General features: G+C 41.2%; 1 protein-coding gene across 1 annotated transcript; it reads right to left on the bottom strand.

The window, feature by feature from the left end:
- Positions 1-245: 245 nt before the first annotated feature.
- Positions 246-4,124, bottom strand: LOC124866161 (transmembrane protein 79-like). Its single transcript, XM_047361837.1, has 6 exons — positions 4,063-4,124; positions 3,516-3,740; positions 1,705-2,303; positions 1,419-1,613; positions 831-1,062; positions 246-731 (listed from the first exon to the last, which is right to left on the bottom strand). The coding sequence occupies exons 1-6, from the start codon at positions 4,122-4,124 to the stop codon at positions 527-529; spliced, it is 1,518 nt and encodes a 505-aa protein (XP_047217793.1). The 3' UTR covers positions 246-526.
- Between the last annotated feature and the right edge of the window lie 10,520 nt (positions 4,125-14,644).

Below are 14,644 nucleotides of genomic sequence, written 5' to 3'. Positions count from 1 at the left end.
ACAAATGGTGTGCTACTTTTTAATTTTTGTGTTGATTTGTTATTGTTTAAATTAATTTATTGTCTGATGGAATATTTTTTATTCACTTTTTTATATATTTACTTTTTCATTATTTGCATAATTTCCCTTCTGTTCAGATCTTAACTTAGTAAGTCAGATTGCGGACATATTCAAATCGTTAAATGATATGTTCGGATAATAAACTATAACCTTTCACTACTGGCAGGAAACAAAACTACAGGAAGTAAACTGGGTTTTATGCTTTATTGTGAGCAGAATTTGCTGATAAAATGGATTAAATTTGTATTTTACTAAATAAAATGTTTAACGATGAGCAGGAAGCTGTCTGCTTCATACAAAATAAAAGCTCTGGAAAACTAAACTTTAACAAGAAAATTAAAGAAACATCAGAGGTGGGTGGAGCTTCCTATTTCTCCTCAAACTACAGATGTTAATTTTTATATCAACATCATAAAAACTGATCCATTTCAGTTATTATGAACAGTCATTGGTTCCTGATCAGGTTTTAACCCCAGAACCTCTGTCTGCCAGTGGGCGGAGCCAAATCTTCATCAGGTGGAGGTGGAACACTGAAGATGGACCCTGCGGCCTCCACTGTGAAGATGAAGTAGAGGTTCGCCACCATCATGGTGACGCTTGGCAGGAAGGACAGGCCGAAACCAAAACCACGAATGCTGCTGCCGAATGCAGCCGCCACCCAGTACGCCAACCTGGAGAGGAAAAACAACTCTTTAAACACTTAACGCCTTTGAGTCTGGTTGATGTTTCTGATGGCCCGCTTAGATCTTCTGTTCCACAGCAACACTCACCGACCAAAGGCGAAGATGATGGTTAGCAGAGGAATGAGCTTCAGCTGCTCTTGGCTCAGATACATCGCCAAGACAACCAGCTGCAGGAAGTAAATCAGGAAAAGGGAGGCAGAGTCAGAGATGAAGCGTCGGTGGACAGTGACTTCCTGAGGCTCCACTTCCCTAAATTCATCCACAATGACTGGCTGAGTTGCACCTGAGCGTAGTCGGCTGACCCCTAGAACCAACCAACCTGAGACAGACAGACAGACAGACAGGTAACAGAGACAGGTGAGAGACACGTCAGGAGGCAGGTCAACCACAGAAAAGAGAGACAGGCAAGGTCAGACAGAGGTGAGAGACAGACAGGTAGAAGATGGGTGAGAGAGAAATGTCAAGGATGAAGGACAGCTAGGAGCCAGGCGAGACAGACAGATCAAAGACTGCAAGAGATACAGATAGGTGACAGAGAGACAGATAAAAAATAGAAGAGGCACAGACAGATGAAAGAGAGAGACAGATCAAAAAAGAAAAAGACAGCAGAGTAACAAACAGGTGAGAGACAGACAGGTGAGAGTCCCAGATCCCCCTCTCTGGTCTCAGACTCACCGAGGAGGATAGGTGCAGCAGCAAACACTGAGCAGCGCATAGTGTAGACTAGCCTCAGGGGGGCGCCTTCCAAGAGGGGGGCATCAAATGGCAGGAAGATATAACCCCCCCACACCAAGAAAGGAAAGAGGAGCGCTGATGTCATCAAGGACACGCCCAACTTCAGTGCATCTCTGTCAGAACATCCCCGATTACCTGAGACAGACAGGACAGAGGGACATCAAGCAGAACAGACAGGTGAGAGTAGAGCCACAGCCACCTGGAACTGAGTTTTAGGTATACTTACAAGTGGAAGGGGGCTTTTCCTCAGTAAACTCACACTGGTAGCCATGTTGGTTGTAGTTCACTTCTTGAGGACCCAAGAAGGGACTCCTTCTCGAGTCCATTTCCCAGAATGCCTCAGTGTTTCTGGGTGAGTGGAGGGAGGGAAGGACAGTCACAGCAGGACTGAACACCTGAGCTGCTTTCTCTGGAAGGTGGTTCTCCCCAGCTTCCTCCTCCGCCTCCATTTTCAGGTGTTTCATCTCTTCACCTGTAAGCCCCGCCCCTTCTTCTGCCCCTCCTATTCTCCTGTCCTGTTCTGCCTTCAGCTCTTGCTTCCTTTTTGTCCAGCTGGACGCCTCACAGAGAGACAAATCTGACCTGACACTTACCCGTTCTTCTTTACTGATCTGTCTACTTGCGTGTCCATCTGTCAGTCCCCCTGTCTTTCTGTCCTCAGGCCACTGCAGGGTACATGGCTCCATCATGGCAGACTTTTTCAGCTCTGCTCCTTCTTCAAGTTGTTTTATGTCCGTTCCCCTGCTTACTTCCATCGGACTTCCTTTCAGGAGCTGAACATCTATGGTAGAATCGTCTCTCCAAGACATGTCCATATCCGTCAATCTAAGAAGAAAAAAAAAAGAGGAAAGTTTCAGCTTAAAGGGAACATATCATGCAACATCATGCAACAACGTCATTGACTAACAGCTGATCAATTTTGCTTATCTGCCATGTTTACTTTTGCTGCAATTTTGTAGTCCAAGCTTAAGTATGCTGAAGCTGAAAGGGGATAAGTTTGGTTCGGTTGTTGGGTGTATTAAGCCACACAATTCATTACACCGTACCCTAGCACCAGAACCTATTCTGCTTCTATGAGCAGTTGAAAGTAATGGAATAATTAGTAACTGCCAACAGAACCCTTTAAAATAATAGATCTATAATGTCCAACTGCCGTTGAATGCATCGCGTCATGATGCTATAATGGCCCTGTGTTCTTTCTCATGGGCCTAACCCAAACCCCGAGAGAAGAAGGAACAACAGAGCTGGTGGAGAGTAATGTTCTCACCACTGCGGTCTCCACATACATAAATCATGACCTCCAACATCTCTCCATTCGGGTGTATGGCAGGAATCCTTTAAATTGATGAAAATATTGTCGTGATGACGTCATTTTTACATTTGTTGTCGGTCCAGGCGACATTAAATTTTTTAATCATCTCATGAACTAATAAAGCAAAACTCTTTGAAACAACAAACTTTTTAACTTTTAATCTGATCTTGGACACAACTTTCTTTGTGGACGTCTCAGCCTGCGGACACCTCTGTCTGACTGTATGAATATGAAATGGTGTCGTCTTTTACTTTGGTAAATATATCTGTGGTCGGCTCTGATTATTTTAAGCACAAATATTCTTGTCAAACCTTGTTCCCTGCCCACCTCCTCTGGTCTTCCACAGGACCTTAGTTTCGTCCATTCGTGCCCAGCAGGAGGCGTTTCATTCCGCATCTTAAAAAAATGAGTCCCTTTAATCTGAGCAGCTAATATGACTCTGATCATATCTGTCAACAGGAGGATTTACTCTGGTTTGATCAGGGCTTGGAATCTGTCAGGTGTCAACTGGACCGAACTGTGTTCAGAACCAGAATCAATACATCCGCTTGAAAAATACAACAAATTAAATTAGAAATTAGATTTAGACTTTTTTTTATTATTTACTTCAACAATTCACCAAAATCGGTTGTTTAAAGGTGACGGATCCACCGGAACCCAAATAAACGGGCCGCGTGTTTACAGTTTGACGTCACTGCCGGTTCGGTCTACCTCAGACAACCTACCTTACGGACAAAACCTCTACACGGATCGATATTGGACCTGCAGACGGAGATAGAGCTAGATCTGATCTTGCTGCTGGTTCTAAAAGGTTTTGGTTGTGACCGTAGTCCTGTACAGGTACTGGTCCAGGCCCAGGCTCGATGTCTCTGGTTCTGGGCTCGGCCTCTTCTGTTGTTTCGACAATCTGCGGAAACTCAGCCCAGGTGGGGTCGGTACAGGTGACTCCTCTTAAAGGAAAAGTGTCATAAAACAAAAACCGACCGATGGTTTAAAAACACGGAACCTTTTTATTCTCATTGACATTAAATTGGACTAAACTTTGCTGTTTTGCATCTAAAACAGGAAGTTTATGTATGTATGTATTTATTTATTTATTTTTATCAAATGCCAGTGAGAATATGTTTATTACTTTCATCAAATTCTTAAGTTTACATACACTAAGGTTACTGTGCCTTTAAAACATTTGGGAAAGAGCAGAAGATGAGGTCATGGCCTTGTAAGCTCCTGATAGGTTAATTCACAACAGTTGAGTGAAATCCATCCATTTACTTTGTGTAGGTGCTTCCAGGGCTGTAGCCAGACTTTAGAAAATACTGAGGTCCACCACCCATTATCCCCCTGCACATCAGTTACTATGAAGACCAAAACTTAACTAAAATAGAAGCATTTATTTAAAACTTAAGTGACTTGAATGTGACATGTATTTGTGTGTGTGAATCCATGGGGAGCGACATCATCTGAAGCAACAGAGACTGCACAACCATGATGACTCACTGGAATGACATGAATTAGTTTATATAAATATTGATTGTTCACACTTCACAAACACATTCATAACAGAAGAATTGAGCATACTTCTTACCTTTGTACTCACGCTTACACCTGTCTCTCCTGACAAATCAAAAACAGACTAAAGTTATCCACCAGCCTTAGTCTGTCATTATGTCTGATTTCATTTTAGATTTTACTCACTGAAACATTTTTCTAGAAGAACACAAATATAATTAAAGCTGCAAGCAACCTTGAAGGCCCTTGCACCTCAGCACAACTCGGCCTGTGCACCGACCGCGGGAGCCTGGCATCGATTCCAAATGTCGCCTTTAGGTGGCGCTGTGAGCGTTATGTCATTATCTTCAGTCATGTAGAATTCTGGTCTAGCGAGAAGTATTGAAAATTTTGGGGGAAATCCGACCTTCCAGATGGAAGCTGCAATCCAGTGGGCAGCTTGCCAGTGGGCTTTTTTATCAGTGGGTAAAGCTAAAATAAAGTCATGAACTGACTATGGCAACATGTTCAGCATTGATCCCTGATGTTGTATACTACATTTCAAGTAGATTCAATGATGTATGAGGGAGATATAGCCCTTGAGGTGTCTTAGGGGGCGCTGTTGATCCAAATTCCAATGTAATCCAATAGAGCTGTTTGGGGGCTGACAAAGATCAACCATATTTATTTTGGAGTGAATCAGATCATCCATGTGTAATTTAGAGGCAAACGTATGGCCGTGGCGTGACATCAGAATTCGCCACACCCTCCAGCTAAAGCAGTCAGTACTGTCAACTGTCTAAGACCATCATGTTATCTGTTACTTGGGACAGTTTCACATTGGTTAGGTGAAGAACATCAAACATTGACTCTGTAAAGGAAAACATGACACTTCCTGTTCTCAGGGGCGGGGCTTCGATGATGTCAGCATCTGATCAGTGGATATTGTTCAGGGCCAGAGGCAGATCAATCTCAGAAGGTTTCAGGTCTTTGTGACTTTCCTTGTAGGAGCTATATCAATTTCGTCTTTTATGGCGAGAAGTCATATTTTGAGGCGTGGCCACGCCCACACACTTTCATGTATCAAAAAGCTTTTGATAACCTTTGATCCCCAATGCCTTAAGAGTAAACTGAGTGATTTTCAAGTCTGTAAGTCAAAAGCTGTAGGAGGAGTTCGCTCAGATATGCAGGCTAGAAAGGGAAAATCCGGGGTCAAAATAACAAATTCAATCCAAAATGGCCGACTTCCTCCAGGAGACTTTTTTGTAGGTCCAGAGAAGATACATAAGTGTACCAAATTTCACAATCCTCGGTCAAAGCATGGCTTGGGGCTGATTTTTTACAATTTTCTAGGGGGCGCTGTGGAAGAATTAGGCCACGCCCACCAAATATGTCATCAGATCTTTGTTGGGGACTGGACTAGGATCAATCACATTGAATTTGGTGCAGATCAGATGATCTATGTGGAAATTAAAGCCAAACGTACGGCCATGGCGTGACGTCCAACTTTGCCGTGCCACCACGGCCACGCCCTTTTATGAAAAGTTACTGTGCTTCAAACGAAGTTAGACCCACTATTTATCTGTCCACTGACACACTTTCAAGTTGATTGGGTCAAGAGGGTCAGAGAGGCACCTTTCTAAGTGAAAAAAAGTGACTTCCTGTTCTCAGGGGGCGTGGCTTTGATGATATCAACATATGACCCTATAGGATCGTTGGGAACCCGAAGGTCCTCCTTCATGCCAACTTTGGTGTGATTTTGCGTTTATTTGGGAAAGTTATTGCAACTTTTCACTTTCGGCCCTTGCGGGCTTCCTGCTCGGGCCTAATTAAAGCGTGCTTTGTCAAGTAAAACACACATTTTATACTGAAACTAATTTGTATTGTATTCTTTGCAGTCAAATTTAGCCTGGATATCACTCTAATAACATCTATCCGTGGTCAGTAGTAGTCTAGAGTGAATGTACTAATATGGAAGCAAATCGTTACCATATTTCAAATGAAAAAGCATTTTCAGAAATGCTTTTTCATTTTAAGAATGTGGCTGCATTATTTGACCCATAAATAAAATTAGTAATCAATCATCCTGTTTGCATTTGCATTTTCTTCTTCATGACTGCACATTTTATGCCATAATCAAAAAGAAAACAAAGTAGTTTATTATCCGAACATATCATTTAACGATTTGAATATGTCCGCAATCTGACTTACTAAGTTAAGATCTGAACAGAAGGGAAATTATGCAAATAATGAAAAAGTAAATATATAAAAAAGTGAATAAAAAATATTCCATCAGACAATAAATTAATTAAAAAATAACAAATCAACACAAAAATTAAAAAGTAGCACACCATTTGTTCAGTTAATGTTATTGTTTAGAGCAGACATGAAAAGGACATGTGGAGGTGTGATTTTCAGGTAGAAGCTGGAGGAACATCAAAGACATGTAGGAGGAGCTGAAGAAGATCTGCCTTACATCCTGGACAAAACCAACAACCTGAACCTGTTCTTCAACTAGTTCAGGATCGGACCTCCAGCTGGGCCAGTCTAAAAACTCCTTGGCCTGCAGACTTTCATCAAACCAGCCGACTTCTCAATTGACTGTGACTGGGGAACCTGGTCCAGTTAAGTTCAATTTGGTTTGTTTATCTAGTGCTGAATCACAAGAGCGGTTGTCTGACTTTAATTCAATTTAATTCAGTTTATTTATATAGCTTCAATTCACAACACATGTCATCTCAAGGCTCTTCGTAACAGTCAGGTTCATACATTCCAATTAATCGTAATCATTGAACAGTGCAGTCAGATTCAGTTTATTATTCAAATTGGATAAAAAGTTTTTCTATCTAAGGAAACCCAGCAGATTGCATCCAGTCAGTGACTTGCAGCATTCACTCCTCCTGGATGAGCATGTAGAGACAGTGGACAGTCACTGGTGTTGACTTTGCAGCAATCCCTCATACTGAGCATGCATGTAGTGACAGTGGAGAGGAAAAACTCCCTTTTTTTTTATTCAAATTTTTATTTAGGAGTAAAAGAGTGATTCTCACGCTCACAAAGTGCAATACCGAACTCCACATACATTCCTCAATTACTTCTAACAATCTAAACATTACACCTTTCAATGTGATTGTTAAACATCCAGTAACTTATACTCTTTCTTTCCCTTTTCCCTTCTCCCTCACCTCTCCCCCCCTAACAAAAAAGACAAAAAAACAAACATACTGAAGCGATATATATCAAAACAGTAAAACAGATCTAACAGAGTAGCTAAGGAACGGTGGGTGTCACCTTAATCTCATCAGTTTCAGGTCTAGTGTTCATGAAGGTCCGCCATGGTGTCCAACATTCATCAAATCTATCTTGCTCCAGTCTCAGCGCAAATGTCAGTTCTTCCATCAGGAGAATGTCCTGAATGACATTTATCCAGTCCTATACCGTAGGTGGTTTATCAGTCATCCAATTTCAAGTGGTTGCTTTTTTACTGGCAATTAGCATTATATTAAGCATATATGTCTTGTAAAACCCCTTTACACAATTTGGCTGCTTGCCTAAAAACAGAGTCTCAAAGTCCAAGGCAACATTGACCTCAATAACACTCTCCACACTCTGCTTAATTTTCCCCCAATAAGAAAGTAACTTAGGGCAGCTCCAGAAAATATGAAAATGCCCAGCTTGTTTCAACCCACATGACCTCCTGCATGTTCTATCTGCATTTCTGCCTCTCTGGGATGGTGTTCTGAAGAAGCATGTAACAGCGTTACAAATTCCCTATATATTAGTGATGATATACATTTCCAAAAGTTTCTCAAAATATTTAACCAGTCCTCAATGTGGATCTGACAGTTACCCTCCCTCTCCCATTTCTCCTTGATATATAATGTAACCCCTCCTTCCAGGTTTTGTAACTTGTTATACATTTTGGATGTTATTTTGTTAATGGAGGCTGATTGGTATGAACTTAGAAAAATATTTAAAATACCAACAAAAGGCCTGTCTGGTTCCTCGTTTGTTTTTTCTAAATAATACCGGATTTGTAGAAAACTGAAGAAATCTTTATTAACGAGACCGTATTTCTGTTGAATATCTTAAAAATTCCTCAGGTGGCCTCTGTGATAAAAATCAGTATATTTTACCAGACCCTTTCCAATCCATTTTCTAAAGGTTGCCATCTGTTTTATTTGAAGTAAAATCTTGGTTGTATGCTATCCATCTGATTGGCAAACAGGATTCCTTATTTTCTTTTGCTAGTTTCGACCAGGTCTTAAGTGCTGTTTCTGAGCATGAGTTAAGTTCTTTAAAGTCTTTCAATAAGTCTACATTACCAATGAGGGGATATTGATATTTGTACATTCAATTTCTTTCCATTTTGCTGTGTAAGAGGGGTCACACATCTCCACTAATGGATTTATTTGTACTGCCATGTAATAATTTTTCATATTAGGGAGTGAGAGGCCTCCTTTATTTTTATCCAGTTGTAAAGTTTTGAATCTAATCCTTAGTTGTTTCCCTTGCCAATTAACCTAGATATCAGCTTATCAATTTCTTGGAACGTAGATTTGGTTGGTTCTGCTGGTATCGTCTGAAAGAAACATGATAGTTTTGGCAACATCATCATTTTAAAGGCTTCCACTCCTTGCATAAGTCCCAGATAAGGCATAAGGCTCCATCTGGATAAGTAATTTTTTATTTTAGTCATTAAGGGGTCATAATTTGCAGAGACAATGTTTCTTGTGTCTTTGGGAATGGTCACTCCCAAGTATATACAGGTCCTTCTCAAAATATTAGCATATTGTGATAAAGTTCCTTATTTTCCATAATGTCATGATGAAAATTTAACATTCATATATTTTAGATTCATTGCACACTAACTGAAATATTTCAGGTCTTTTATTGTCTTAATACGGATGATTTTGGCATACAGCTCATGAAAACCCAAAATTCCTATCTCACAAAATTAGCATATCATTAAAAGGGTCTCTAAACGAGCTATGAACCTAATCATCTGAATCAACGAGTTAACTCTAAACACCTGCAAAGATTCATGAGGCCTTTAAAACTCCCAGCCTGGTTCATCACTCAAAACCCCAATCATGGGTAAGACTGGCCGACCTGACTGCTGTCCAGAAGGCCACTATTGACACCCTCAAGCAAGAGGGTAAGACACAGAAAGACATTTCTGAACGAATAGGCTGTTCCCAGAGTGCTGTATCAAGGCACCTCAGTGGGAAGTCTGTGGGAAGGAAAAAGTGTGGCAGAAAACGCTGCACAACGAGAAGAGGTGACCGGACCCTGAGGAAGATTGTGGAGAAGGGCCGATTCCAGACCTTGGGGGACCTGCGGAAGCAGTGGACGGAGTCTGGAGTAGAAACATCCAGAGCCACCGTGCACAGGCGTGTGCAGGAAATGGGCTACAGGTGCCGCATTCCCCAGGTCAAGCCACTTTTGAACCAGAAACAGCGGCAGAAGTGCCTGACCTGGGCTACTGAGAAGCAGCACTGGACTGTTGCTCAGTGGTCCAAAGTACTTTTTTTCGGATGAAAGCAAATTCCTGCATGTCATTCGGAAATCAAGGTGCCAGAGTCTGGAGGAAGACTGGGGAGAAGGAAATGCCAAAATGCCAGAAGTCCAGTGTCAAGTACCCAAAGTCAGTGATGGTCTGGGGTGCCGTGTCAGCTGCTGGTGTTGGTCCACTGTGTTTTATCAAGGGCAGGGTCAATGCAGCTAGCCATCAGGAGATTTTGGAGCACTTCATGCTTCCATCTGCTGAAAAGCTTTATGGAGATGAAGATTTCATTTTTCAGCATGACCTGGCACCTGCTCACAGTGCCAAAACCACTGGTAAATGGTTTACTGACCATGGTATCACTGTGCTCAATTGGCCTGCCAACTCTCCTGACCTGAACCCCATAGAGAATCTGTGGGATATTGTGAAGAGAACGTTGAGAGACTCAAGACCCAACACTCTGGATGAGCTAAAGGCCGCTATCGAAGCATCCTGGGCCTCCATAAGACCTCAGCAGTGCCACAGGCTGATTGCCTCCATGCCACGCCGCATTGAAGCAGTCATTTCTGCCAAAGGATTCCCGACCAAGTATTGAGTGCATAACTGTACATGATTTATTTGAAGGTTGACGTTTTTTGTATTAAAAACACTTTTCGTTTATTGGTCGGATGAAATATGCTAATTTTGTGAGATAGGAATTTGGGTTTTCATGAGCTGTATGCCAAAATCATCCGTATTAAGACAATAAAAGACCTGAAATATTTCAGTTAGTGTGCAATGAATCTAAAATATATCAATGTTAAATTTTCATCATTACATTATGGAAAATAATGAACTTTATCACAATATGCTAATATTTTGAGAAGGACCTGTAATTGACTCCATATCCCAATTTATTTTGAAATTGTCTTAAATAGTACTATTAGGTGAATATTTGAAAGTTAAAACCTGAGATTTGTGGGACTTAAGTTTATAACCAGTAAATCTCCCATAGTCCATCAAGGTTTTGTATAATTCTGGAAGGGACTCCTGAGGTCTTGCCAAGTAGATTAAAATGTCATCTGCAAATAGGGCTAACTTCTGTTCTTTATGGTCAGTGCCATGTATTTTGGCGTTTTGTCTAATCCATTGTGCTAGAGATTCAATAAATATGGCAAATAATAGCGGGGACATGGAGCATCCCTGTCTGCAACCCTGTTCAATTTTTATTTTCCCTGATAGTCCCCCGTTAATCCTGATCTTACTGGTAGGCTTATTGTACAGTTCCTGAATTACCTTTAAGAACTTGTTAGAAAAGCTGAATCGAGACAAAGCACTAAACAAGAATGACCAGTCTACCGTGTCAAATGCTTTTTGTGTGTCTAAACCCATTATGATTACTTGCTCGTCATTCCTTTTAATGTGACTGATAACACTTAGCATTCACCTGATATTGTCTCTGGTTCGCCTCTTCTTTATGAATCCCGTCTGGTCTAAATTTATTATATTTGGGAGGATATGTTCTAATCTTTTGGCTAATATAGAAGTAAAAAGTTTATAATCCTGGTTCAGTAGACTTATTGGGTGATAGTTTGAACAGTTCAGTTTGTCTTTACCCTCTTTTGGGATAACTGTAATCATCGTCTCTCTCCAGGAGGGGGGCGTATGACCTCCGTTTAGGACCCAGTTCAATGTTCTCAAAAGAACAGGGGAAAGTTCTTTTAGATAGACCTTATACCATTCAGCACTGAATCCATCTGCTCCTGGTGATTTGTTAAGTTTTAAGTTATTAACTGCTTTTTCTCTTTCAATTCAATTCAGTTTATTTATATAGCGCCAATTCACAACACGTTATCTCAAGGCTCTTCACAACAGTCAGGTTCATACATTCCAATTAATCCTAATCATTGAACAGTTCAGTCAGATTCAGTTATTTATTCAAATTGGATAAAAAGTTTTTCTATCTAAGGAAACCCAGCAGATTGCATCCAGTCAGTGACTTGCAGCATTCACTCCTCCTGGATGAGCATGTAGAGACAGTGGACAGTCACTGGTGTTGACTTTGCAGCAATCCCTCATACTGAGCATGCATGTAGCGACAGTGGAGAGGAAAAACTCCCTTTTAACAGGAAGAAACCTCCAGCAGAACCAGAACCAGGCTCAGTGTGAGCGGCCATCTGCCACGACCGACTGGAGGTTTGAGAGAACAGAGCAGAGACACAAAGAGAACAAAGAAGCACTGATCCAGGAGTACTTTCTATGGGAAGGAAAAGTAAATGTTAATGGATGTAGCTCCTTTAGTCGTTTCATCTAGAAAGAAAGAACAGATAAACTCTGAGCCAGTTTTCAAGGTTAGAGTCTGAAAGAGAGAACATGGAGTTAGTTACAGTAGAAGCTCAGTCAGTAGCCATGTCTAGGAGAGAGAAAGGGTTAAACACTGAAAGACAGGGCCATGTGGATCATCTGTAGAAGGTGAGCATTAAGTTGTTGCCAGCAGAAGCTTGGACGATGCCCCTCTCCAGAAAGGTGTCACAGGTAGACACAGAGTCAGGCCAGGTGTAGCTTCTAGGAAGAGAAAAGAGAGAACAAAGTTAAAAACTGAAATAACAGCAAATAATGCAAAATTGGAGAGTAGTGTGAGAATGTAGCGAAGAGGGTGAAAGTGGTCATTATGTCCTCCAGCAGCCTAAGCCTATAGCAGCATAACTACACAGATAGTTTCAGTTCAGATTATTTAGTTAAACGGCGCTTCTTTACAACAATGTCGTCCCAAGGAACCTCACAAAGGGTCCCACTTATGGTCATTGTTCTACTAAAAACCACAAGGATTGGGATACCTCTCTCTGTCAGACTGATTATAACCATTAGAAAAGAGAAGGGGTCATACAGGTAGCAGAAATGGAGGGTGTGTTTACTACACTGGATTATTGAAGCAACATCTCAGAACATCAGCCATGAAGGTGAAGCTAGACACATTAGGTCTTCCAAATAGAAATGTCCCTCAGCATACCACCAAATTAGTTAGGTTCCTGACAGAACTGGTGTAACTGAGTCTGGTTACACCAGTTCTGTCTGGAGGAATGGAACAAATTCCAGTAAATGAATGTGAGGAGCTCCTGGAAGGAAACCCATAACACCTGACCCAAACCAATTCTACCAAACACAGGAGATGGATGGAAAGTTTTGAATGTCAGGAAATGTAATAATAAATATTCGTTCTGGTTATTCTGATGTTTAGCAAATAATAATAATTTCATAAATTAATGCTTACTGACCTGAAACAGGAAGTTTATTCTGATTTAGTGACGGACAGTGATGAAAAAGATTCTGTGTGTATGTAAATATCTGGTTCCAGCTGTGCACAAACTGACAGACAGATAACCTGAGAGTCCAATTTCTGTGAACACAGAATCATTAGATTAAGTAATCGGATCAGAATAATCTGATTTCATGCCATCAACACTAAGTCCATTAATAGTTGGGTTCTGCTTTGGATCAGGTATCTGTTTTGGTTCCATTTTTATCTTTTTATGTTCCGTTTGATTTTTAGGAAACATTCAAATCCTCTGCAGGTTTTTGTGGATGGATTTCAGGTTTATCAGCCTGTTGGATCAGAACCTGTTGTTCTGCTCTGCTGTCCTAAATCTGGAGAAGATTCACTTTTAGATGGAGATCCAAATGTTTCAGCACAGAATTTTTCCCAACATGTAGCCAGTTCTCCGGCTATCGATGCTCTCAGCAAATCATTTTTTCATAAATCAGCTGTCAGATCCTGGGCTGGATGTTCTGATCTGGTTCTGATGTTAAGCTTTGTGTTATTCTTTAATTGTTTTGCTTTTGTTCCGTTTTCTGATATTTTGTTATATTTTACCTAGGGTTAGTTTGTTGTAATTATCTCTGATTTCTTCATTCTCATATTTTTTTATTAAACAACAGATTTTTCCTTAAATGTTTCTGACTCCTCTTGTTCCAGCAAAGTGTTTTGTCTTTAAAGTCACATCCAGTGTTTTCTTGGTTTTTATCCCTGAGTATTTTAACAAATTATTTTTATCCTAACTTTGTGAAACTTTGAATTTAAAAGTCACATTTCACTTCTGTACCATTTTATTTTCATTTTCTTTAGTTTCTCTTCCTGTAGTTTATTTTTAACAACTTTGCATCAGTAGCGACGTTCTCCCGCTGAGGGACAAAGAAAGAATCGTCCTGTTCTGTTCTCCGCATTGTGATCCATCATCTTCTGATCCGTCTTGAAATCTAATTTAACATTAAAACATTTTAAAAGATTATTAACGTTAAATCATCCCGGAAACCCCCTCTTCTGCCTGTACGCGGCTTTTTCCGGTGACAACCCGCCATAACACAGAGGAACCACCTCTGTTTAGTGTTATGACGGGTTGTCATGGTGACAGCGATAGCAGCTGTTAGACGGTGTTATTGAACCTGATCAACTAAATCAGTTATTGTTTACTGTTATTGTTTATCTTCGGTATCGGTTTCTGATCGTTGATCTCTTTGTGTCTGAAGCCGCTGGGGTTTGTTTGGGACTTCACCGGCGCCGCCCGCTCTTGTGCGGGGCGGGAGGGGTCAGATCATTTCAGTTCCACGTCACTCTTCTGTTTGTTGTTCGCTCCTCTGTCGGGGGGTGGAGTTAGTCGATTCGTTCCGGACAGCGGTAGCACGTGACGTCCTCTAACGCCCTGATTGACTGGTGTGGGTCATGTGACATGATGACACGTTGTCATAGAGACTAGCCCCACCCACCCCGTCAGCGTCGCTCTAGTGCTCTCTGTATCGATGTGATGGGCGGGTCCTAAAGTACGAGCGGTGACGAGACTAACCGATCGCAACGGCAGCGGGCTGCACTTTGATTGGTCAGAAGTA

The sequence above is a fragment of the Girardinichthys multiradiatus genome, chromosome 3, assembly GCF_021462225.1.
Source record: "Girardinichthys multiradiatus isolate DD_20200921_A chromosome 3, DD_fGirMul_XY1, whole genome shotgun sequence".
NCBI classification, from domain to species: Eukaryota; Metazoa; Chordata; class Actinopteri; order Cyprinodontiformes; family Goodeidae; genus Girardinichthys; species Girardinichthys multiradiatus.
The sequence above is the reverse complement of the archived record's forward strand: the minus strand, read 5'-3'. Positions and strand labels throughout refer to the sequence as shown.

Coding starts and splice junctions, on each gene's coding strand:
- LOC124866161 (XM_047361837.1), bottom strand. CDS start 4,124: ATGGGTGGTGGACCTCAGTATTTTCTAAAGTCTGGCTACAGCCCTGGA. Junction 1,614..1,704: donor GGAAAAGCCCCCTTCCACTT/GTAAGTATACCT, acceptor TGTCTGTCTCAG/GTAATCGGGGATGTTCTGAC. Junction 1,063..1,418: donor TGCTGCACCTATCCTCCTCG/GTGAGTCTGAGA, acceptor TGTCTGTCTCAG/GTTGGTTGGTTCTAGGGGTC.